The 25,341-nt window shown below is 46.9% G+C and overlaps 1 protein-coding gene across 1 annotated transcript in view; it reads right to left on the bottom strand.

Moving 5' to 3' along the window:
• Window positions 1-11,315: 11,315 nt before the first annotated feature.
• LOC144131616 (uncharacterized) overlaps window positions 11,316-25,341 on the bottom strand; it is a 55,812-nt gene continuing 41,786 nt past the window's right edge. The window contains exon 7 of the mRNA XM_077664459.1: window positions 11,316-11,648. Coding sequence (XP_077520585.1) covers window positions 11,457-11,648 — 192 coding nt within the window. The 3' untranslated portion in view covers window positions 11,316-11,456. The remainder of the gene's footprint in view (window positions 11,649-25,341) is intronic.

Genomic DNA, 25,341 nt, shown 5'->3' with positions numbered 1-25,341 from the left:
AGCCAATGCATTGGAGAGAGTGCGGTAAAAAAATAACCCATCATGTTTCTTCTGGTGAAGCTGTATAAGAATCCACTTATGTACTAAAACGCAAACAAATCAAGCCATGTTTTCTGCGCACCCTAGGTCATCGTTATACCGGTCAGACAAACTTGTTGTTTTCACGCAGCAGTGCTTTGCTAGAGTACTGTGAAGAAAGGTGTCTGAGAATAATAATAATAAAAAAAGAAAAACGGGTGTTTCGTGCCGAATGCAAGAACGATATACAACGCAAACACGTTACAGCACCCGAGGTATCCTGTAGAGAAAAAGTTGTCATTTCATCAGAGAAAATGCGCATCACAAAATATAAACTTGTGAGCAAAATTAGACAAAGATTCAGTCTTTCCTGTGTCCTTTTGCGCCTTTTTTTTGTGTGTGCAAACAGCCAAAGACTGGAATACTCCACCCCGGAAAAGTTGTGCATTAATCCAATGCTGCGCATTTCAATACCGCCATTCAACGTATCATCTCTCACTGAAGCCGCCCACCCCTGAAGTAAACGCCCTCTGCAAGGAAATTTGAGAAATAAAAAAAAATTGAGAATCGTAAACGGGAGATGTCACGTTCCTAGGAGTATTAGTTATTCGACGCCCAAGTCAACGGAGGCGATTATCAAAGTGTTTCAGGTTGCAAAGTTGCCGCAGCGCGACAATTCCAAATTAGCCCGTTTATTCGCGGCCTTCAAATGGAAGGCCACAGGACTGGTGTGGAAGGGCGTAAGAATTCAGCGGAAATGAGGTCCTAATTCACTAGCCTGATTGCTCCTGTAACGCCGAGGCGCCAGCCACCTACTGCTGACTCGGAGCCGAATGCGGGCATTAAGCGTCAGTGATTGTGTTCAACCGGCAATGGGTGGTTAGAGCGGAATCATTGTAATCCCTTGTGCAGGTCTCACTTTGTCACTATCCGTCGCCGAAGCTGTGTTTCAAGAAGAGAAGACTCCTTGTCAAAACGTTGGCTAAGTGCACTTAGGCTCCCCCCTCCCTTGTGCACTATACGTTTTCAAGAAACCCATCTACCTACCCTCTCTCTACCATGGACCATAATGTTATCTGCCGCAAGGGTAGTACTCCCTGAAGCTTCAACGCGGGCTCGGCTTATTTTACGGCGCTCTTATACGTAACAGACGTTTATGAATCACGTCTCTGGTACGCCTTCTGATGAATTCGCAAACACTATGAACTCGCACTTTTCGGACAGAGTTCTGCGTTTGACGAATGTTGTTGTTGTTGTTGTTGTTGACCTCACACAATGACGAATGTTCTGGTTCAAAACTGAAGTTTTTCTCTTCTTCTTCTTCGCTACGCATTTGAAGTTTTTAAAGTGTTTCAAGCTTTTGGTGTTTCCATGTATCGCCCTTTCAGAAAGCTGTGCCCGAATGAACGGAAAGAAAACCAATAATGTCGCCGATGCTTTTGGCCGTAGAGTCAATATTTACAAAAAAAAAGCAAGGCTGCCCCACTTGTCTCGGCCTATTACGTACAGGAAAGCAGCCCGGCGCTGGAATAGGGCACGCTAAAGTTTACGACATATAGCATTATGCAATGAGTAATTTTGAAATACCAGTTGCGCGTGCGTACACACACATATAGAGTGCATAATGGAAATGGAGCAGACCTCGAACAAGCATCTGCCGAAAATAAAACAAATCCCCCTATTCCTGCCGCGGTGCAGCTGGGTACATTGTGCGCTCGTCGCACAACGAAAATGTTGTGCCATTGATTGTGGAAATTTGTTTTGCTATACAACCACCCACTGTACCAGCACAACAAACTGCTGTTGGTCACGCTGGGCTGGGAGTAGCCCGCTCTGTTTCTCAGACAGCGTGATGCGCTAAAAAAAAAACAAGCAGCCAAAAATCGAAAATGATGTAAAGAGTTTAAGATGAGCTAGAAGCAATGCTGCAGTGTCCACCCGGTGTATATGGAGCTTAATGCTCACGCAACCAATGAGGCTGTGTTTGATCACATATCGACAGTATTGCTGCCACTGTATCCATGACTGCTCGCGACGCCCTTTATCGAGTACGGTCTCATGGCTGCAGAAAGATGTTGCATTTGAGTACTTTGTTCCAAAAACCAGCACCGCAATGTGGTCGGAGTTGTGAACGTTTTCGGAGGTGAGGTCAGAACTTTATTTGAAGGCTTTTTCTATCATCTTGCTGCAGTCACGATTGACCGATGTATGGTCGCTAGTCAGTCGCGAAACGAACTATTTCGAATGTACAGCAGGCATGGCTACGGGCTTTAACGGGCGAAACTTCGAAGACATCTCGTCCCAACACTATAGCCGTCTCAAGCTCCAACCATTGCATGCATTCCAACACGTTGATCTTTGCTACGTTATCGGAACTGACTCACCAAATGTGAGATGTTTCTCCCAGTAATTTTTGCCTCAGACATAATGCGACTTCTTGCTACTGAAGCTGCCGGTGAAAGCTGCGAAGGTGTAATAGAGCAGTATTTTTCCCAAGAACTTGTCCCACAGTTTACGCCCTCTCCGAGGGGCAGGATGTGGTTGTGATAGTTGTATCAAACACTTCGCATAAATTTGCGGGTTTTCAGCACTTCGCTATTAAGCATTGATAATAAGACAGCCGTTTTTCGCATTCACAGCGAGCTCGTAGGTAAAAGGAGGAAAACTAATGTTCCCTCTCACCAGAAGCGGTAAAACCGCCGGAAATTTTTTCACGTGTCTCTGTACATGTGAGGCCATTCTTCACACGTGTCGATTTCAGTTTTAAGTTATATCGCAAGGAAGGCGTATTAACTTCGAACTAGGGATACGCATAGTTCGAAATGGTAAAACTCGTCAATATCTGCACTGAGCGCAAATCGTTGGCGACGCTAAACGAAGGCAATCCTATTTGTGACAATTACACATGAGTCCATGATCGGGAATCTATCCGTTTGTGGCCTTTTAAATTGCTTTTTTTAGCTCAGGCTACATGATGTTTCTTTGGTCGCCCCTCATACCTATGTTTTGAATGAGTCTTCTGGGAACGCTCTGTGAACCTTCGGTGAACTTCATCGTCATCACCGTCGCCAGCCCACTTGATCCGCTGCAGGACAGAAGCCTCTTCCACTGACGACAAATTCACCTTGCCCTGTGCCAGCTGACAGGGTACGACTCGAAATAAATGGAAGAAAATTCTTTACGTTTGAGAGGAAAGAGTCACGGCCTTGAACTATGACCTACTTGTAGTGAGTGCTTTGTACGTAGCTCTGGCTTTGACATCGCCTATACGCGTCGGGTAGGATGGTTGGCTCGTGGCACAAAGGACCCTTGATGGCGATAAGAGCAAGCAGCAAATGGACGGATTCCCCCTGCATTTCGGCCTCCTTGCTTGCATTCGGTTTCCGTTGGGCCGTATTCACGACACTCAACACTTTTATCCATGTCTTTTTTGTTATTGCGGCTCAAAGTTTTTCATATTCGTGCTATATAGTTTTCCCAAGTGAACTTCAGCTATCTTTTGTTGAAATTGCTTTCATTGTTTATCCGTCAGGTTTATAACGCTTCAACTCTAGCCCGACAGTGGCTATTTTGGCTATTTTTGAGCGTTTAGCTGCCATGGTGGATCAGTGGTTTTGACGTTCGGCTGCTGATTCTCAGGTCGTGGGTTCAATCCCCGCCACGGCGGCCGTGTTTAGATGGAGGCGAGGTACAAAAACGCACGTGCTCTTTGCAATTTCTCCGCACATTAGTGAATCCCAGGTGGCCTAAGTTAATCTGGAGCGATACCGTACGGCGTACCTGTTGGCCCAGGTGACGTTCGACCTCACAGTTTACAATTTTGTTTTTGAGCATTTATTACTTTTCCTTCGATGTAAAACTTTTTTCATCGCCAAATTTCCTTCTTTCATCTGGATAATGCGTTACGAGCAGTTGGTAGCAGCGTACAGACTAGATAGGCGCATAAATTGCATGACATTACACTGGGAATTCAGCAGTTTTATTATGCTAAGGGTTTCTTACGACTGGCTTCGTGACACATTCGTTTCTCTGCAAACTGCGCTAGGTGTGTAGCATTGTATTAGAAGTGTTTTGTGGTGCTTTATTTGTCTTCGTGTAATCAATGTTTGTGCGAAAAATGTTATATGTTCTAGGTTTACATGTGCTTCCAGCTGTTGGTGATCGAGTGCTATTCCGATGCTCAATCACGTTTAAAATTACTTGGTGTGCTACGTGGTACTGCATGTCTGTGCTCAAGCTGTGTTGTTTTTTCAAGCTCGTTCAGAACTTTTTTTTTCACAATGTGGTGCGTATCCAGACATCATCTCCTTCGCGAACAAAAAGAAACAACACACAAAAACAAACAGCCACGCCAACAAATATTGAGACGTCTATATAGTGACGGCCAACATCATTTAGCGCTTGGGCGTTAGGCTGCAGACTCTACGGCGCGCGTACGAAGCTCCTTTGCTGGCATTTTGAGTCAACGTGACACCTTGCTCTATTCAGCTCTTGAGCGGCACAAAATGAATGATGAACGCTTTTGCAGCACGATGATTGCTCGTGCAGCACTTTAATGAAAACAAGGAGACAAACGCCAACACACAGAAGAAAAAAAAAACTATTGCATCTTGAACGGGAAGCCTGCACTTAATGCGCAGAGTACCCTGAAGCTGGTCGTTGAACTTAATTTGTTTTTTGAGCTTATGGTCGAGTATATTAAATATTTCGGTGGCTCTTCTGGGTAATTTCTTTAGGCCAGGTCCACCTCTGCCTCGCGTTAAGAAATTTCCCTGACAAAACAACGTGCACTTTCGTTAAGCAGAAATGAGAAGAAAAAGTTTCCTCTGGAGGTTTCCGAAAGCTGAAAGACTTGGACCGACGGCACGATTGTCCAAACACTTTGGGAGGCCACAGTCGGCTTGCCGGCAAGCAGAGACGCTACAAAATGTTGGAAAGCTTCCATTCAGTTGTTAAGTGTTTACTGTCACGTATATCTTATCTGAGTGCACCGACATCATGAACTAACTCCGTTCACCTCTCAGCGGGGCTTCTGGCGGAGCTGCCTCTGAAGGTGAATGTATCCATGTCGCAATTTCATGTGTGTTTTCGAAGTGCGCGCACTGTTTATCGCCTTATCTGGCGATCCTTCAGAGCTTCGGTTTATCACGACTAACACGTGCTCCTTCCTATCTTCCTGCCACTAGGCTGCTTATAAATATTCCCTACACCTGTGAATTTTGGTTCTACTGTCTACGCTGCTGCTTCCCTGGTCTGGCGTTACTGCGAGCACGCCATGGCTATGCTACAATCTCCCAACAAGTAATGCAACACAATATCTTCAACGAGAAGTGGAGAATTCGAGTAAGTGCAGCATTATTTGCTTGTGGGAACCCATTAGTTTTCAAGCCTTCGAGCCGAGGATAACGTACTTTGGCTATTTTATGGTCTGAGATACTTTATACACATCGAGTTGTATGAACCTTACTTGAGAACTTGCCAGTAAATCATTACTGTGGCCATCACCGTGTTCGTCGCATTGCTGTGATCGTTCATTATATGCTTGGCGTTTCAGGAAGCACTTTGAAAAATTCCTGAAAATAGGCTGTTTGAAATACAAAAATAAATTCTTCAGGAAGGCAGTCTCAGTCGCGGTGGACGTAAGCTACTTAAAACAATACTAATGATCTTTTTCATTAATCAAAATTTTCTAATCAACTTATAAACTTGCTAGTGAAAAAGGGCTTGAAACGAAGAAAACGTAGTCCTCAGAAGCCCTGCAGCGCAAGGAAATCCACTACTTTTTTTTGCCCCAAACCGAAATTAAGCGCATGAGGTGCGCATAAAGCCCAGTACAAATGCAACATCCTCTGGTCACGTGTTGCGGTGACTACGGTGCCGAATTCCAACTGCCAGCTTTTTTGTACCACTGGGTGCACTTCCTTTTGCTTCGCCGCTCTCAAAACGGACAGCGACGTAGTTGGCGATGACTGTTCCTTTTTGCACAGAAAGAAAGTGCATGACGTGGTACCATACCGCAGGCAGTTTGAATTTGGCGCCGTCGGCATTGCAATACATCACCAACAGACTTTGCATTTGCACTGGCCTTCCTTCGCACCACGAGCTCTCAGTTTCGATTTGGTGCGGAAAAGAGCACCTGATCTCTTCACCCTGCAGGGCTCTAGAAATTGGCTTTTTGTTTTCAGAAATTGACAGCAGCCCTTCTTTGATTTGTATTGTTAGGACATATTATTTCTCATGCATTCTTTTTTAACAAGCAGATTCAAACAGGGAGGTTCAAAGAGAGGAACGCATTTAGAATTCCAACGTGCGCAGCGACGCCAGGGGGGGTTTAGTGACAAGTGAAGCTGAGCCCAAGAGGGTATATCGCTAGCGTTGACATAACGCGCGAAAACAAACAAACCTGATTCGACGTAAAACGTAAACACCAGCTATAAGAACTGCGCTTCTTGCGAGACAACAGCGCTGCCTCATCTCTTCTGTTCATGAGCCTCGCGCATGAACGTCCTTCAGTTTTGATTTTTTTTCCCACGACGCATTTTGAAGGCTGATCACATCAGATTATACTTTCCTGTATCTCCTGAGACACGGAATGTTTTCGCGCTAAAAGATGCATGAGCAAGCGATGCATGCCGCTCGATTTTTCGAGGCAATCTTCATTCCCTACGCCGTAGTAGCTAGGCAGCCGTCAATCCTGCGGGCTTCATGGCTTGCGCAGCCTCATAAACTCTGCAAAGGAAATGAGAGATACCTGAGAGAGGAGGCCTAGCGGCGGCACGCCGTACGCTGGTGAGCGTCTTACTGCCAATGTCCCAACGAAGATTTTACACAGCCTGTTGTCAGCATAACACAGCAACGTGATTCTCGTTCTCATTTCGAATTCTATGAAGTCTGTCGATTGAAGGTTCGTAGTTTCTTAACAACACCAATAACAACGACAACTGTACATTTACAAATGCTCAGACGAATCTGCAATACCTAATGCGCTCGTCGCGCATGTGAGAACTAAGCGAAGCTCAGCAGTACGAGTCGTGACTTTCGAGAGTGTCATTATTTAACATTTTGAAACACAATCAGTGCCTCTATTCGCGATTTCACTGATGGTATGTGCCGTGAAAGAATTTTTATATAGTCGGCGTGTTTTGGTCAGGTTGGTTTGGTTGGTTGGTTTATGGGGGTTTAACGTCCCAAAGCGACTCAGGCTATGAGAGACGCCGTAGTGAAGAGCTCCGGAAATTTCGGCCACCTGGGGTTCTTTAACGTGCACTGACATCGCACAGCACACGGGCCTCTAGAATTTCGCCTCCATCGAAATTCGACCGCCGTGGCCGGGATCGAGCTCGCGTCTTTCGGGCCAGCAGCCGAGCGCCATAACCACTCAGCCACCGCGGCGGCTGTGTTTTGATCACATCTTCTTGGAACAAAGAAGAGTATGCAGTGGTTCGGTTGTCTTCAACCTTGCCGTTTTAATCATCCCTTCCCAGATTCCTTTCCCTTCGTCGGCGAAGTCGTGGGTCGTCCTGATTCCGCAGCTGGCAAGGTTGCCGTACCACGTGGTGAAGGCATGAGCCCACGACCCATTCCCGATGCCTTCCTTGTTTTGCATTGGCCAATGCTTGACCACTCTCTCGATAGCCGTCTTCGAGAGCTTGCAAATCTACATTTGCGGAAAAAGTTTGGGATGGCGGCGGCTGCCTGCTCGATCGCAAGTAACGAGTGCGCCTAGGATTCCACCGCTATTGCACAACCGTCGTCTCGTAGCATCAGCCCCTGCCGGAGAGAATGTTCGCGTGTTTTGAACGCACACTGAAAACAGCGCATTCACGCTGCAAATGACAGACTTAAAAAAATTCCGGTTATCCAAAATTCACAGAACCGTGGAAAGCTGTGACTGCCCGTAAAAATAAGCCTCCTGTTGAAATTTGCTCAGGCTTAACCACGTTTCAAACATAGTTCCGCAAAAATACATCCTTTCCTTATTTGTCAGAGCTCGTTAGATTGGTGTCAACGCTGGTACGTCACAATGGCTTAGCCGCTTTCAACAAGTGCACTGCCTAAAAAACAAAAACAAAAGGGCCTATGCTGAGGAAACAATGGAAGCCAACCAGCGTTCAGTGTAGCGTTCGGTACAGGGGCCTTATCTAAGAATAAGTTAGTGGTTACTTTATTTTTTGATGATAAGCCCGCGTTCACGTTTTTTCGATCTTAAGCTAAGCGGCGTGTTTTTTTCACACTGTGTTGCTAGAACGTGCTACTAAAACACCTTATATAAAGAAATGGATGAGGAGCAGGACTGTCAGCTCCTTCTCCTAACTGGATCCTCCTGGCTTAAAGTGTGTAATTTTATTTGTTTAAGTAACAAGTAAACGATGGTGGCAAGTCAGTACGGCACCACCGCATTGACAAGGGAATTTCAGGCGCTCTGATATTCATTGCATTTTTTTAGTAATGCTATTTATTGGTTCACTCTGTTGTGCTTCTTGTATTTTTGTGCTTCTGTTTTGTATTTTTTCTTGATGAAAATCAGATGTGGTAACTGTCGCGCCAAACCGTGGAATGAGGGAAGGAATAAAGAAAGCGCAAAGAGGGAGAGAGAAATAAGTCAGCTATACCTGTCACACGGCTGTACACTGTAGAAAGTGAACACGAGTTTTCCTCTGCTGACTTTCCGCTTTTAATATACACGCCCTTCTTTGCCCACTTACGTGGCAACAGCAATCCTTTATATTTTATTTGTACGTTTATAAAACGCCCTGCAATATAATAATAATCGTCCCATGACTACAGCGCGACGAACGGAACAATCAAGAAGGAAACGCGCAGGAACGCAACAAAGCGGAATGACGTCACCAACTCGCCCAGCAACTTACCTTGCCGAATAAAAATCATTATTTATTTTAGGCCTTTGTAGGAAGCTGAAATGGAAAGTGAATGAATATGTCCGTGTGAGCAAAATGGAAGGCGAAAGTAAACGAAACCTTTGCGGCAGGTACGAATAGCATCATGTAGCGGATGAGTGTTGGGAATTTCTCAGCGCTCGGAAATACGCATCGAAATTTGCCCTTTTTTTCGCCTATTTTGGAGGAGAAACTCGGGCCGCTAAGAATGATGGGTTGTTGGCGCTTGCCTCTTTATGTGTGCTGTTGTGTTTCGTAGAGGGGAATGAACAGTTCGCACCAACATGACACCATACTAGGGTGTCTAGAAAGGGAGGTGTGAAAAACTCGGCGCGCTGCCCATAGAGATGAGTGGCGCCGTTCGCGTGAGCGCCGCTAGGGCCAACCAGGGCGCGGCAGTCTGAGACGCCGCCAGCATTCCGGAGGACACGACGGAGCGAATGCACTCTGTGCGTGGTTTGGCGTGGTTCGTCGTTATGTGTTTCAGTGCGGTTTGCTGCGTGTCGTGTTTCTTTATGCTTGCTGCATGCTGGCAGAATGCCATCTACGTCTAAGAAAAAGGTTCAGAGATGGTGCTTTGTTCCCGGGTGCGATTCCGGTTATAAATCGTGCTCAGAAAAAGTGTCGATTTTCCGTCCGCTGGCTTGCCCTAATTTCTTCTCGAGGTGGGCGCCGCTATTCCCAGAGGCGACAATTCGCTGCAGGAGAATTCACTTGTCTGTGAAAGACGGTCTGACGCAAGTTACGAACTTTTAGCATTCTTACGCATGTTGATGCTTTGAGAAAACTGGTGCAACAAAAAAACAACGTTCTGAAGATCTCTAAAGCTGAAGTTATAATGTCGTGCTGCACATATCTCAACTTTGTGGCCATGGTTTGACGGCAGCAGTCTTCCAAGCGTTGATCTTTCTCGCTTTTCTTGTCTGTCAACAGGTATATCCGACGAAAATTCCTGCACATTGAACGGCACTCAGCTAGTGATCCCATGCGACGTTCCAGTTTTAAGACAGGATGCAGTGCCTACCCCATTTAAGAACTATTTCTGGTACATTGCTGATGGACAGGAAGAGGCGGACAAGCAACTCGAAGAAGTGTTCCATCGAAGAAGAAGCGCACAGAACCAGCAAGATCATCATGTTCGCAGGAATTGTGCAGAGGCAATAGATGTTGAGGAAACGGTTGGCGGCGATTCAGCCCAGCACTTCATATACAACCTGCCGCGTCCATCGGAACGCTGCTCTATATAGACATACAAGAACAAAAATGCAGTTTCAAACTACACTGCAGACTATGTCGGCACCGAGATTCCACTTTTTTTTCCAGAAGATTGTTTTGTTCGATCGGCAAGAAGAAAAAGCCTAAGTGCAGCGTATTTCCATCAGGCCTCTTTCATTTTCGACGTGACATTCAGTCGAAAAACGAAGAACAGGAAGTTAGACAAGCTTATTTTTCATTTACGTCAGCTGCACGAGGCACCCCACAGCAGGGCCAGGGGATTTTCGGGGAACATGTGCTTTAAGAGACTCTGAAATCTCTCACCGCAACCTGTGTGATGGTTTAATGATGCTTTGCCAGGTAGAAACGCAAAAAAGATATGCCAGAATAAACTTCCCGGATGATCCTTGCTTTATAACTATCGCATTCCCCTAGGAGAAAAAAAAAATGCTTATATAATGTTGCAAAACGCATGCTGTCCTAGAAGAGCTGCACGAAAGCGCACTGGCTTAAAAAAACGTGCATAAAATGCGTGCTTGCTTTAGGCCACCTCAGAAATTGCTTATAGTTCGCACAGGTCCCCGAATATGCTGTTGCGTTACCCCATTCTCGCAAACCACATGACAGCAGTCGCGTAACATAAGCTTCGCGATGTTTTAACAACTGCGCTGGTTGCTGGAACTTCGAACGTTAGGTAAAGCGCGTCTCCACTGCAGTCTCTAGTCCCTCCACGCGCAAGCAGACGAGCCGCGCGCGCTGACAGCGCCCCTGACAACAGCGCCGCCGCGCGGCATTCACGCAGATAGGGCCGGTCTTCCCGGCCGGTTTTCACACCGCTCCTTCTAGAACCTCTAACCATACTATGCCTTCACTGGTATCAGGCTGTCATGCACGTTTATTGAAGAATATAGGTCTTTAGAAAAGCAGTAAAATAGCCCAAGCGTACCAAAACAGGTTATTTACGCTCTCTCTCTCTCGCATATTGTTCGCAGTGGAGGAGAAGGTGACGCCTCCATGTGCGTGCTCTCTGCTTACGTACTAGCGAGTGAACCACACAATACTTGATGCAGTAGTCTCGCGCTCGTAGCTACACACTACACTGCGAACAAGTCGTGCGAGAGAGTGCTTTGTTTTCATGAGCCGCTCTTCCTTTGAAAGCGCTTGCGGCGTGGACAGCACGTCCTCGTGCATTATTTGGCCTCGTATGCACTTGGCTACCAGGTCCCTCCGATGCAGCTCCACTCAAGCTTCTCCCCAGGCGTCAGCAGTCGTGTCGATGGGACCTTTGACCCGTCGTCCACAGTAGGCGCTGTTTTCCGGGCGCAGTCAGCCCTCGTGGATGAAAGGTTCGAGGAAGTTGACGGCCATCTTCACCTCCTCGCTGTCCTCCGGCAGGTCATCGTCTTCGTCTTCCTCCAGCGCTTGGTCGCCAAACACCGTCTCGTCTACCACGCCTGTCGTGTCCCACACGAACAGGCTGCCGTCGTACGATCCCGTGAACAGCTTGCTTTTCACCACCTGCGCCAGACCACCACGGCAATGCTGTCATCATGCTCCTGGCTATGCTTTTCGAGAAGTCCACGCGAAAGAAGATTTTCGCCATTGAGTAATAAGGCCTGGGGACGAGAGTCGTAAGTAGGAGCAAAGTTATGCGTGAAAACCTAGCCCGCAAAGACGCGTTTCTCAGCCCCATCATCTTGAAAGGAAAGTGTACGAAGTGTACGTGTGCGTACGCTACTAATTTCCCAGCAGCCCAAAAATGGCCAAGGGGACCTAAAGCTTTGCTTAGGCAAGTTCCAACCTTTAATTACGCAGTCATAGGCTGTACACGCATTGTATTTCTTAATGCACAAGAGAAATAACGCCCCTAGACCTATTGCGATATTCATTGGAACTATAATTCACGGCGATACTATAGGGCCACATTTTGCGGTTTTATTTTGCCCTTAGATGTAGATCTGTGGAGAATACAGAGGTGTGTCCTGGTAAAAGAGGAAAATAACTTCAACGCAGGCAACACGCTGCTTGCAAAAAGAGGGGCAAAAAAACGTGAGAAAAGGCTGTGCGGTAACAAATGGTACGGGGTGACTACTGTGCAAAGCAGGCGGGCGTGGTGTGCCCAAGCAGAAGTGGGAAGGGAGCTCCTTAGACAAGTCCATTAACGCTATTGACGTACTGTCACGCTGGGCACGCCGGGTACGCGGAGAAACTGGCACACACGCGCTGTGTGTACTCGCGCGTATCAAGGGCTAAGCCTCTTATAAAATAAGACGGAAAAAGAAAAAAAGAGCACGACCCTAGTCGAAACACCTGTTCAGAGGTTCGCCATAAAGACTGCACCGCAGCGGGAACGATTAGATTTAATTGTAGACAAAAGGCATGGTAAGGAGAAGATGGAATTGTCAAGTACCGCGAGACTGACATCGATGGACGCAGCAAGGGGGAAAAAGCGATTTAAAGAGCCTTCACGCGATGCCACGAATAAAGGCCACTTTTGTTCATTGTGAACTCCGGGTGCCTGCGCTTCTGTTTCGTTTTTATTTTGTGTGCACTGATCGGGTATAGCACACCCATCAAAAGCAAAGTGCCATTGCTAAAGTTTTGTTTTATCGTACTGGGCCCTGCCAGACACTCGACACATCCGCCTTAAACGGCTAGATCCGGCGATGACTTTTTTCTGTTCCTCGCGGAATACCACGCCATATTGCATGCATAATCCATAGATTATGTTTAAACGTCGCCTTCACACGCAAATACTTGCACCTAATTGGACAAGCGGTCACCCCGGACTGTACCACATGTGGCGTGCTAGAGACTATAGAACATGTTTTAGTGGCGTGTCCAGCATATGCACGTGGAAGACTCATGCTGGCATCTGCTTTGAAGTCTTTGGACACCAGGCCCCTCTCGGAGGATTTGATCGTCGGCGCTTGGCCAGATAGTTCGAAAACTGTACAGGCAACGCGAGTGCTCTCACGCGTTTTAAGCGACACAGGCCTTGCCTCGCGTTTGTGATGTTAGAACGTGTGCCTTGTTTTTTTGTGTGTATTATTTCATCTGCCTCCTCCCATCACCATCATCCGCCATCGTGACCCTCTTTTTTCTCCTCTTCCCATTCCTCAGTGCAGAGTAGCAGGCCAGATTTTTTTTTTCAGGCCAACCTTTCTGCCTTTCCCGTCAATAAACCCTCTCTCTTTCTTGTTTTATCGTTTTTAAAGGGACCGAACAATGAATTTTGAGGACCCAATTTTTTCAGTACAGCGGAAAGCTTGCTGTCTAAGTGCTGGATTTCGCAACGGTTTTGTTGAAAACGCTGCAGAAAATTTGTACCAAAAATTTTCAAATCAGTGCATGCATGCGCTAGTTTTTTAGTATCCCAGTGCTGGCAACCATGATCAGCGAGCGCGATGGTGATTGCACGTCGCTAAAGTGCTGTACCAAAAGCTAATATAAATATCACCCGCCAGACAGTAATAAGGTATTTTTAATATAGAATAGCGTCCACTTTAGTTTCCACACCGAAAGCTATTACAGCACACTGATGTACGCCTCGTCGACGAAAGTTTAATAGACCGTGGTCGCCGCTCTATCCAAGAAATTCAAAACACTGTGGCGTCATCTAGTTACATAAGTTGAATGCGCATGGTCAACGATGCGAAGGGAGCGTTGCGTTTCATCGAATTGCGCACTGGAGAGAGCGTCAACTATAATAAAACATGAATAGCACTGTTGAAAGAAAAACACACTGCACTTAAAAAAAAACGCGATATTTTGCTGAGATGTGGTCACGTGGTGGGCCACACCGATAACGGCGGCTTTCACAGCACGATGACTTTTTATGCGATTTTAAATGCCAAATTAAAGCTATAAAACCTCGTTTATTTGATATTGCTGCACTGATGGCCATGCGGTGCGATAGCACCCGTATTCGATAGCACCCGGCGGTGCTGGCGCAGAGCTGCGTTTTACTGCCCTGCTGCTTCTGCACCGTATCAACGATTCCCGATTTGCCTGCTCTTTCTGACGCACGACCCCCAGTCAGCAAAGCACACGTGTGGCGCACGTCGAACAACCGGCTCCTGTGCTTCCGTTGCGGTGAAGCCGGCCACATACTGCGCCACTGGCCACCGCATTGTGGGATGGGCCTGCGAGGGTTTTCGCCAGACGCACCCCGGCCATGCTGTGAGCGACCCCGGGACATTGGTCAGTACCTGACCACAACCGTCCTCCTTGCGCCCTCGCTACAGCGCCAGTCGAGGTCGCCGTCGCCCCGTCGGTTCTCTTCCCCGGATCGCCAGCCGTCCCCCCAGCAGTTCTTAGTCGGAGCCGGGAAAACTGAGGACGGCGACCCCTGGGGTAGGGCCGCCTTTCAGTTTGCATTTCAAACAACATCCTCCGCTCGCCGACTTGACCCTGCAACCAGACCTTCAAACCCATGCTCCGACGACCTTCCGACGCCCAGAGCAGCCTCTGCTCGACGCCTGATTTCGACGAACACCGCAGCCCTCCGGTCCGACACCTTCCACGATGCACATTTCACAAAGATCGTTTCCACCGAAATACCAGTCGTCTCTGACAACCACCATGTGATTTCAAAAAAGAACATCGCGAATTTTGAGAGGGACGAAAGAAAGACATGCGAGGATAGGCGCTGTCCTGTCAAAAGTCGCGCTGTCCCTGTTTGAAATGGCATACCAACTCGCCCAAACATCAGTTCTAACCACCATGTGACTGTCGTCATAGATGCCGGCCCCGATTTCTCCGTTATGAGTCGTGGTCTTGCTACTCTCTTGAGAAAAATCCTGACACCCCGACACGGAACACAAATCCGGACAGCTGGCGGCCATGTGGTGAGGTCGCTCGGCGCCTGCTATAGGATAGAGATTCGCGGTATCATCTTCGCTGGTTGCTTCGCAAAGCTGGCTGAGTGCTCCAAGTACCTGATCCTCGGCTTCGATTTTCTTCGCGAAAATGACGCTATCATCGACCTCCGCGATCTCATGGTGACATTCTCCGCCACATGCACCGTAGCCGACGACAGTGAGCCGGGCAGGCCAGTTTTTCTCGGGTCAGACTGCCACATCACTCTATCACCGCATGCTCAGCTTGTTTGTTACGGTGGAGTGCGACAACCCTCGTGCGTCCTAGCGGCATTGCAGAAACAAGCCTGTCGTTACTGCTGAGCCAGCAAGTGTGCGTCGCTCTGGAAGTCCCTGCGCAACCAACGAACTCAGCATCTAGTTACGAGCTTTAGCGCCGAATACCGCCACTTGCCGAAAAATATAGCCATCGCCGATTTCGATTAAATTAGCGAGCCCATCGCCCACTGTTGTACCGTGCTACATTCCCTCGCTGTTGTCATACCCTTAACCACCCAAAGAGTGCTCGCCGTGGCAGCAACCTACGGTTGGTTGCACATTCCTCGCTCTTGCCCTACGTTCTTCCTTCCACGGTAACTCTCCTCGTCGTTCCACGGTAACTACCTTCGGAGTGGCAACCACCCTCCGTTTGCGCAATCTTCCGCTCACGCCGTACTGTCTTGCTTCCACAGTAACCACCCTCCGGATGGTTAGAGGTTCCGGTGGTGGGCATTCCTCTACTCGTGACACCCTGCTCCTTTAACAGTAACCGCCATACCGGTGGTTCCCATGGCAACGTACCCAACGGTTACGCCCACTACTAATGCTACCACCACTGCTACACCGACGCGAAACCCAGGAAGGGGCGCTTAACAGAAATAGATGTCACGCATGGTTTGGAGCTGACTTGGGTGGGTCGAGCGCAGTTGTGCTGAACTTGTTGCAGTCGCAATAAATCAAAAGTCTTCACAGTGCGGAAAGAATTGTAGCAGCTGCTAGGACCCGCTTTAGTTGTTCTGCGCGAATCTGTAAGACACCTGCAAGTGTCGAGGCGTTCTCTTGCGAGTAATTTGTGAGCTTTATTGCGCAAATGGCAGGGCTTGTACACGGTACTTTAAAGCATACACACAAAGCAGCCTTTTAGTTTGATTTCTGCATTTGTGCAATTTATAAGCTAGAAAAATCATAAAAACTGTTTATGTAGGCACAGCGTTATGCTTCTGCTTTTTGCCTGGCAGGCCCGTTAGTTGTAGAAGGTGTTTCAATCTTGAACGCACATGTGAAAAACTGCCGTGGCCTTCACGACGATTATATCGCGAGAACCGTTGTATCGTTACGTATATTATTAAGTACGTCTCAGAAAGACGTGAAGCAATTTATGGCCCACCATTTCACAGACGCGTCATTCCAAAACTTGTTTTTCTTCATCACAGGTTACTCGCCAAACTTGGGTCCTCGAATATGTGGCCACGCAGTTTGGACTTCGTCTGCACTCCTATGCTACTCGCCCTATAACGAAAGGAAAGAGGTCCTGCACAGACTTGATTCTTGGGGCACCACTTTACACTTTACCGAGCCCCATGAGATAGTTTGCGTATTTGAGTGTCAGCAGGGATCAACCCAATTTACAAAAAGCAAACAAACAAACGTTTCATTAGTCCAAAAAAATGCATCCTCCTTCAGTGCTTGGTATATGATTCCAGCGGTAAGCATGCCGTGATACCATATACGTCTAACCAACGGTTGTCGCCTGCACATTTATCAGCAAAATGCGTAGAATCCTACAATTCCTACTACGACCCATCGAATACAATACGTCAAAATCTGACAACGTGCTTGGCTACCTTAAATGTTTCCTTTCCTTGGCTCCACTGTCAATAAAAAGACATGCTTACGTCACCTATGACAGACCTAACCTCGAATACGCTCCTCGATATGGGACCCTGTTCATGTTACTCTCAGTAATATCATTGTAGGTGTGCAAAATCGGGAAAGCTAATACCGGAGACCGTTGGTCGATCATTATGCGAACGTATGCGCTAAAAGCGACACAAGAAGACGTGTGTCGTGCGTGTATTGTCTTCTTGTGTCGCTTTTAGCGCATACGTTCGCATAATAGTGCAAAATCGGTCGGACCGATTCATATTTAATAATTGTCATCGTACTGCTGGGGTCACTGATACGTGTGAAACTTGCACCTGATATTCCACTTCTTTCTTCCGGAGAAAATTATCTCGTCTTTCTCCCTTTCACAAGATATACTACCATAACCACGCGCTCAAGTCCCGGTACATTGCACCAGCATCGCATATCTTTGCCCCGTGTTTATCGTCGCTTCAGAGTTTATGTACCATCGCAGCGCTAAATCACTTATTCATATTCATTTTTACCAAGAAGATTTCACGAGTGAAACCACCTACCTGCCACACTAGTCACTATTGCCTATAGTTTTCGCAGAGCACTTGCAAGCGCAATATAAACTACCTTCATGCCTGCATCTAAAACTACTTTTTTACCGAGTTGCAATTTATTACTGCTGTTTTATATTTCACTGCTTGCTGTTAAAAATTGTTGTTCCGGTGTTACTGCGCTAATTTAACTGTAGTTTTCTCTTTGTTTGCATTTTATCGAGGTACTAATCTTCAGCCCAGCTACTAATGCTCCCTGTAAGCCTTGAGGTTTTGAATAAATAAATAAATAAATAAATAAATAAATAAATAAATAAATAAATAAATAAATAAATAAATAAATAAATACTTATTTTTGTTCCCCCGAAAGCCCTCCTGTACAGCCCTGTAGATCAGCCATTTTTTCATAGCATTTACCAGTAAACAGTCTGACTCTGACTCTATTCAATGCCCTTCTTTACGCCCCCATTTAGATGCTCTAACAACCCTTCCCGCGCATAACAAAACCACCTGCGGATACAGAGCTAAATCTTCTCGTTTGTCAGAGAGGTAAAAGTTCCAAGCCGAATTTTCATCCGACGTCCTTGCGGTGGCTATTTGTGGCACCGTTGTTAAGACCTCAATGCTTTGCGAAGCGCAGAACATCTAAGCCTGACTAAACGTGCCATTTGACACGACAGACGCAAACGTGTGACGCGTGGTTCTTAGCTGAAGCCTCGGCTTTAACGGAAACAAAGGCGTCGACAGTACCCGTTAATGCAATGCAAGTTGTCAGCTATTTGAACAATCTTTTTTTTTTTACGAGGCCCTGCCGGAGCTTGCATTTGAGCCCCGGCGTTAGTGGCTCGGCATAGGCATGGAACACTGCCCAGAGTCGAGCGCCAACCGCTAGAAACGAAACGCTGGCGGAGTGAATATACATAGCGTGGTATATTTAGCGTTGCGCAAAGTGGCTGCCACGCATATGGAAGCCGCATTATTTCGCCGCTAAAGCCCATGGTGCGTGCATTAGCGCAAAGGGCACATTTTTACTGAGCAAGGCACGGCCAGAAAAGGAAAAGCTTCCGCCGGACTGACTGCAGGCGTGCAGCTCTAAGTTGCTCATTTGAAAGGACACATGTGCGCAACTGTACGCTCTTTACGCTGTCTCGGATATTCGTTGGAGGCGCCACTGCTTACAGAGATGCTGAGGCAATTGCATAACTATATTTTTTTTTTGTTTTTGCGCCGTGTGCAAAGCTATTAAGAGTTTCTCTGCAGTTGAAATGCCTCGCCGATACTGGGAAAACGTTCTAGCATGCAGCATAGTGCTGGGTGTCGTCACAAATTGCTCAAATACCCCCCCCCCCCCCCCCCCCCAATCCCTCCACCCCGCTAAAAAAAGGCTTTTTACAGCGAAAGTGCGCGGACATTTGTGGCCTATCTCATGCTGCTGTCGCTGGGCATTCGAAGCGCTTCTTTAATCTTCTGACAAGCTTCTTTTATGCGCAGATGGGCGCTTATGCACAGCAGGCTGTTAACACTTGGCTCGAATGGTGTCTTGATTTTTTTTTGTTCCCACGAAGTTATTAGTGAACTACAGGCTTAATCTCCTAGACAAACTATTATGTGTCCTTTAAACGTATACCACAGATTCAGCCTCTTTAACCGAGTGGAGACGTGACCTGGAGGGGAAAATGTGTGCCATATCCCAGTCGTGTCGTGGCGTTAACTCTTCTCCTATTATTGTGTTGTAATTCCATGACACGCTCCCGGAAAGTACGTCTATGGAAGAAACGAACTCCGTGGCTGTTTAGCGAGGATGAAATTGACATGCATTGAAATAATCTTGTCTGCTTAAGCAGAAGGCATTTTCCCAAGTTTACATGCAAGCTCAAAACTTCTACTATAAATTTTCCGGAACCTTTTCTGCCACTGGGGAAACTCAGTCGAGCAATTTCTGCTCCTGGTACTATTTTTAAACTGCCAGTGCGGGCTGATTACGCAAAGGGGGGCTTGTTGAGTACAAAACAAACAACATATTGTACGCAAGGGCAAAGTGTTATCGTCTGAGTGCGAGCCGAGAGATTTTCGGCTTTGAAGATCTTAAAGGCGAAATCATGCTTAGATTTCACAGCCCTGCTGGACATCGTAAGTTTTGTTTATCTTCTGCTCAAAACCCCGCTGGACAGATTAGAGCAAAAATAAAATCCTCAGCGAAAGCTGGCTATTCGAATTACGGTGGCACAAGACGTGTTCATTGCTTGCGTCTTCTGTTACAGCATAAAGGTTTGCGTTCATGTTTTGCGGTTTGCTTAAACTACCTTGTGACTGTAGACAGGAGTAATTATAGTTACAAAATTTCTTTCAGACCACGCCACTCAGTGCGTGTCGGGTGTGGCTATTGTGGATGTATGAAAGCTGATACGTTATAAATGCATATGCCCTGCTTATCGATGCAAGTTACCTGTGGTGCCAAAACTCTTGTTTTTGCCGTCCCATATCTGTGTCTCTTTACGCAAAACTTTTGCGAATCGATTTGGAACTTCGAGCTGGGTGAAAACTTTCATCTTACACAGTAAGGACGCTTTAGCCATTTAATGTTTAGTTGTTTTCTGTTACAGCCTCCTTGTGATGTGGTGGGTGCTTCGAAATTCAAGCAGCGGAAAAGACGCGCTTAGGAACGTGCTGCGATTCGGGTGTTTGGTCAATATAAGCATCGGTTTCACGCCAGCGGAGCAGACCAGGATCAAAGGTTGCATTTTTCGAGTTCCGGGACGCCGAAGAGCGTAAGCAACGGGCTGAGATCACCTCTCAAGTCGGTGTGGCTCCGTGCGGCGAACGACTGCAGGAGAGAGAGAGAGAGAGAGAAAAAAAAAAAGAAGGCCAAGATGCTGTCCCCGATCATGCGGTCGATCCTAAGAGCGCGGAGTTGCTCCACCGGCTTAGACCTTAGAAGCGCTGGAACGCGCATTGCGTTGCTGTAAACACGCTGTGAGTTATGCGCCGAGCTTTGATCCTTTACGCCGAAGGGAAGCGGAGGCAGTTTTCGAACTTTTCTGCTAACACTGCACATAAAAAATTGCTCCGTTGGCACAGCGTACACCAGCTGCGCCCTGCAGAGAGAATCGAGCAAGGTTATAAGGTACGGGGGTGGTAGATGGGTGAAGCAGCCACTGATTTATTACGCTTTTTTTTCTTTCCTTCATTGTGTACAACTGCTGCAATATATAGCGGGTTTGTGAAGAAATGTAGGTTTCAAAAACAAGGGGTAGTACTAGAAAGATAGCATGTATTCGCTTGGGAACGAAACCTTGCTACTTTTCTTTTCTCGGTTTGAAACATGTTTCCTTTGTTTCCACTGGAATGATTCGGGAAAGTGCTTGAAACTGTATTAACCGTGTGGGAGTCCAGCGTAAGCAGGCTCTGAAGCAGTTCTTGCATCGCCAAGTGAAAATGCGTCGTCTTTAATGCGTTAGTAGTGAGTGAGTTAGTGAGTGAGTGAGTGAGTGAGTGAGTGAGTGAGTGAGTGAGTGAGTGAGTGAGTGAGTGAGTGAGTTAGTTTCAGATTACAGTTAGGAGACGGTCACCATGTCCTTTGTGGTCCTTTCTTGTGTTCGTCTTGGTTGCGCTATAGTTCTTTTGTTGCACCATTATGAACTGTGATCTAAGAACGTGTGGCCTAGATCACGTACACGAGCTGTGTCTTCTAGATCACAATTGTGCGACCAGTGTTCGTGGGAAATACTTAAAAAAATACTACCTATGCTCGAATAAATACAGTATCTTTTTTTCTTGGGCGCTGCAGTTAGTTGTTTTTGAAGTACGTTTTCTCTTGTTTTATATTAATTATCCTATTTCCCAGTTAAACTTTTGCGCTGCCAACAACTCCGGATAGTTTCTTTCATCCATCGTGGTGCCCGTGGCTGTATTTTTCTGGGGTCGCAGATCACGCGTGTGTTTCGAGAGCCATATAACGCTTATATCCTTCTCTTTTTTTACAAATGTTGGGTCTGCGCGCCCACTAACCACTGCTTGTAACATATCACAGCTTGCCTCCACCCGAACGCTTTTTTTCTCGAGATAAGCAGCTTTCACGGAAGTCTGTCATTCGTCGTCGCAGTGAGCGGCGTTGTTGCCTAATACGTTTGAGCATGCTACTGTCATTCTACTGTACTCACTGTATGGAAATTGCCGCTGTTGTATAATTCAGGTTAGAGCGACTAATTGCGAGCGTCGAGAGGTCGATCGCGCAATGTTGGTCTCTTCACTCTTCGGCAGGCAAGATAAAGATGACGCTGTGCCTATTTCCCGTGTCCAGTGCCCGTGACTAACAAGCCGTCGGTGGCGAAAGGCTTTTTACTGTTTAAACTTCGATTTGGCATGAAAGGCTGCCTGCACGAACGGGAAACGTAAATGAATCTCGTCATACCTCCCACTCTCCGTGAGACCAGCAGCATTTGAAAAAAAAAAACGAAACCTGTAACAAGAGGCTACGGATGCTAGCGCTTCACTTGACAGCAGCCTGACCGACGTGGCCCCGCGGCCTTCCCACCACGCGCACCATCGAGAACGTTTCTCAATCATTAGCACTGCATGCGCTCCTAATTAGACACTCGAGTGACATCTGTCTGCGCTTGCTACTTTGAGCGCCACGGCAGCACGCGAAATAAATGACACGGCCGGGAAGAGAGGGTGCAAGAGGCGTTGAGAAAGACGCTTTAGGGAGGAGGACACTTGCGCCAAGTTTTGACAACGCGGGGCCTGACCGGATCAGCTTCCAGTAGCTAGGGTTCCAGAAATAGGGTTGAGAAAAGGGTCATTACTTTTTTTTTCTTTTTTTCTTTCTCAAGTGCTACAATTGTACTACCTATGCACTACCTTTTATGGAATTTTTTTTTCTCAGGTTTGATCTGTATGCTCTGTGTACCTGTTAATTCTTCTGTTTGGTTTTATAACTGCTGTTCTTTCAAATCTTTGAAGTATTTTCAATCATTCATACTTACACTGCGTTTCGTACTTATACATTTCACAGAAATTGTCTTTCAATAATTTTAGTGATGTATAAAATATCCATCAAAACGTGTTTTTTTATGTGTGTATGCTGATCTTTATATGTATATTGTATGAGCTGCTGTTGCCTATGTAAACAAGGGGGCTGGGAGCCTGTCAAGTTGCTGTTCAGCAGCTTTTTCTTCCATCTCCCCATGTTTTTTACAAACATGAAAATAAACCGTATTCGTATTCGTAAGTATCTGTTCATCTTAGTGCAGTTCACCGTTTACTCCGTCTGCACTGATTAGCGCAGCGTCAGAAAAAATGGCAGGGTTTTAACGTACTCACGCCGAGTAGGACAAGCGAAAGCACTGGAGGCAACACCGCCTCAAAGGCAGCCGCATGCGCGAGAGGGGGGTGGGGGGTGGGGTGCTGGTTTTGGGCGTTGATGGAGCAGCTAAGCAAGGCCTCCTCCGCTGGCGCTGCGTCAAACGTCAAAGGTTGAGGCTTCACACATACCTCGGGTTTTTCAGCTTTGCTTGTGAAATAGTGCTTTTCGCACTGATACTGAAAGCATGTAGACACTCACGCTTCTCTGGCGTACACGTTCTGCTCTGTATACACGTGCAGAAGTATTCTCACGTTATAACAACCAACCGTCCTTTTTTCTTGTCCGCGCTAAGTCATAAGCTCTCGAAAATTGAAATCAACCGCAAGCAGGTGTGTGGCGCAAAGGTGGTGAAGTTGAAAGCCCTGTTGACGGGCTCAGAATCCCGTGACCCTCAGAAAAGAAACCTGTTTCCTATTTTTCGCGCATAATCACCGATGCCCCATTGACATTGAGCCAGACGTCAATATTTATTTTTGTAAAGATGTCGTTGGACCTGTTCCGTTTTGTATACTTTGTTTCGCAATTTCATGGCATGAAGTTGGTGGTGGTGTTGAAAAACATATATTTACGGCTATTTACAGGAGGGAGTCGAAAATAGCCTTAAGTGCCAGCCCCTTAAAAATTCTAGGATAGGTCCCTAGTGCGGGACCCCTGTGGTTTCCGCGGCAGCTCGGGCCCTAGCGAGGAGGGCTCTTTGGCTCTCTAATGTAGAGCAGCCGATCAGGGCAGCCGGCTCCCAGCTCTCTTGGGTAGGTGAGGGGAAACATGCCTTCGCTTATATACCAACAAGGGACTGTGCCCGGCAATGCTGCAGTATTTTATTCCGGCTTTTAACGGGGAGTGCCCACATTGTGGATGCGCGTTCTCGGACGTGTACCACATGGTGTCGGCATGCCCCTCTAACACTGCTTACCCCCCTTTCCCCTCACCTACCCGACAGAGCATGAAGTTGGAGCTGCAGCCGGTACCTGTGAATCAGGAGGCGAATTTTCGGAGCATCTCACTCGTGAGAAGAGCTCGTGACTGGCTCACGGCCGCTACTTCAACAACTCATGATCGCTTGGCCTACGATAGCCAGGCACTGACCTATCACAGATCTAAAGCGCGAAGAGTTTTGAGCGTTCGGCCGTGCCAGCTGATGCTCCCTGTTCGGTGCCAATGAGTTGGTAGAGTAGGCGCAGCTACGGTCGCACGCTGCTGCACATAACTACAAAGGTATAGTGCACAGATCAGCGCACATATGAACCGAATGGTGACGGAAAGAAACCAGCTAGCTTTTCCTTGACGAAGGTAGTTTCCGTTTACACGAGGCGAACGGCAAACTAGTCTTTGTTGCCTTTAATACCTAAAATAAACTAACCGCCGGCATTTTACGGCTAGCATGACCTTTATGTTTAACTGTACGGCGAACCACGCATCGACACCAGAATGTGACGGCAGGAGCCGTAGAGAAAAAAAAAGGGTGTAGGAGAGGAACCAAACATTGCTGCGTCGTATCTACATACGTCACTTTCATCTGCCAGCTAGAAGCGCGAATGACTTTGTACGAAATGACGTTAGGTGATAATCGTAATTAACCTGGCAGAAGTCATTTCATGACTGCCCAGAATGATAATCTCACTGATTGTTCTGGCATACTGGTTCTTGTTCTCGCAGAGTACCGATTTATACTGGTCTCGTACTGGTTTATCACCTCAAGTTTGCACAGAAGTCTCCCATTGAAGTCCCTTTGAATGCTATTTGTTGAACGTTTCTTGAAGTGATCCGCTATGTAGACAGTATTTTAAATCTGAGAAGCAAAAAAAAAAATAGGCCTAACGTCTCGTTTCAATCCTCATTTCAAAAAACTAATGTTTGCGCAAGCATAATAACCTAAAGCTGTGCAGCCAAGCAGTGGATGACGGGTGGATGACACGCAAGAGGTACTCAGTGACGTCGTTCAGCGTAGGCTCTTTCTCGATATAGCGCACTGCGCAAAAAGTAATATTTTAAATAGCCTGCTGTACAGAAGGTGCGTATTAACTCAAGGCGCTACGACAGGGACTTTCATTAATGGGTAAACACAAGTGCGCTGCTGCTTCGTGCTGCAGTATTTGTGCGCGAGTGGGATGAGCAAATGAGGATTCCAGCTATCCGAAAAACAATGCACAAAAACGTTACTGCCGTGGAATTTAACCGAATCTTGTGAACAAAAAAAAATGTAGACTATTCTCCAATACCTTAGCGCATGCTTCCTCAAACACACGCGTTAAGAAGTCCCGCAGCACGGGCGGAAACGTAAAGCTCTGCGTAAACATTGGAAGCAAACAGTTCAGCTTCTGCACGTGAGAAAAAAGCATGATAAGTTCAATAGGGCTATCAACGGCCCAAATGGAATATGTTGGCGCGGAAATAAATCACTATTACAGAAGCCATGGAGTGCTAAACTCATACTCCACGGCAGTGTCCACAGCGAAGAGTGGAAGTGTATTGTGGCTTGTAGCCGGGCTACTAGTCCTCGTATTTTGAACGAGCAGTAAACCCAACTTTGTTGTGTTGTTGCCCTTGCAGAAAGTTTCAGAGTTATATATGCCATAACT

Source organism: Amblyomma americanum, chromosome 1, assembly GCF_052857255.1.
Source record: "Amblyomma americanum isolate KBUSLIRL-KWMA chromosome 1, ASM5285725v1, whole genome shotgun sequence".
Lineage (NCBI taxonomy): Eukaryota > Metazoa > Arthropoda > Arachnida > Ixodida > Ixodidae > Amblyomma > Amblyomma americanum.
This window is presented reverse-complemented; position numbering and strand designations above follow the sequence as displayed.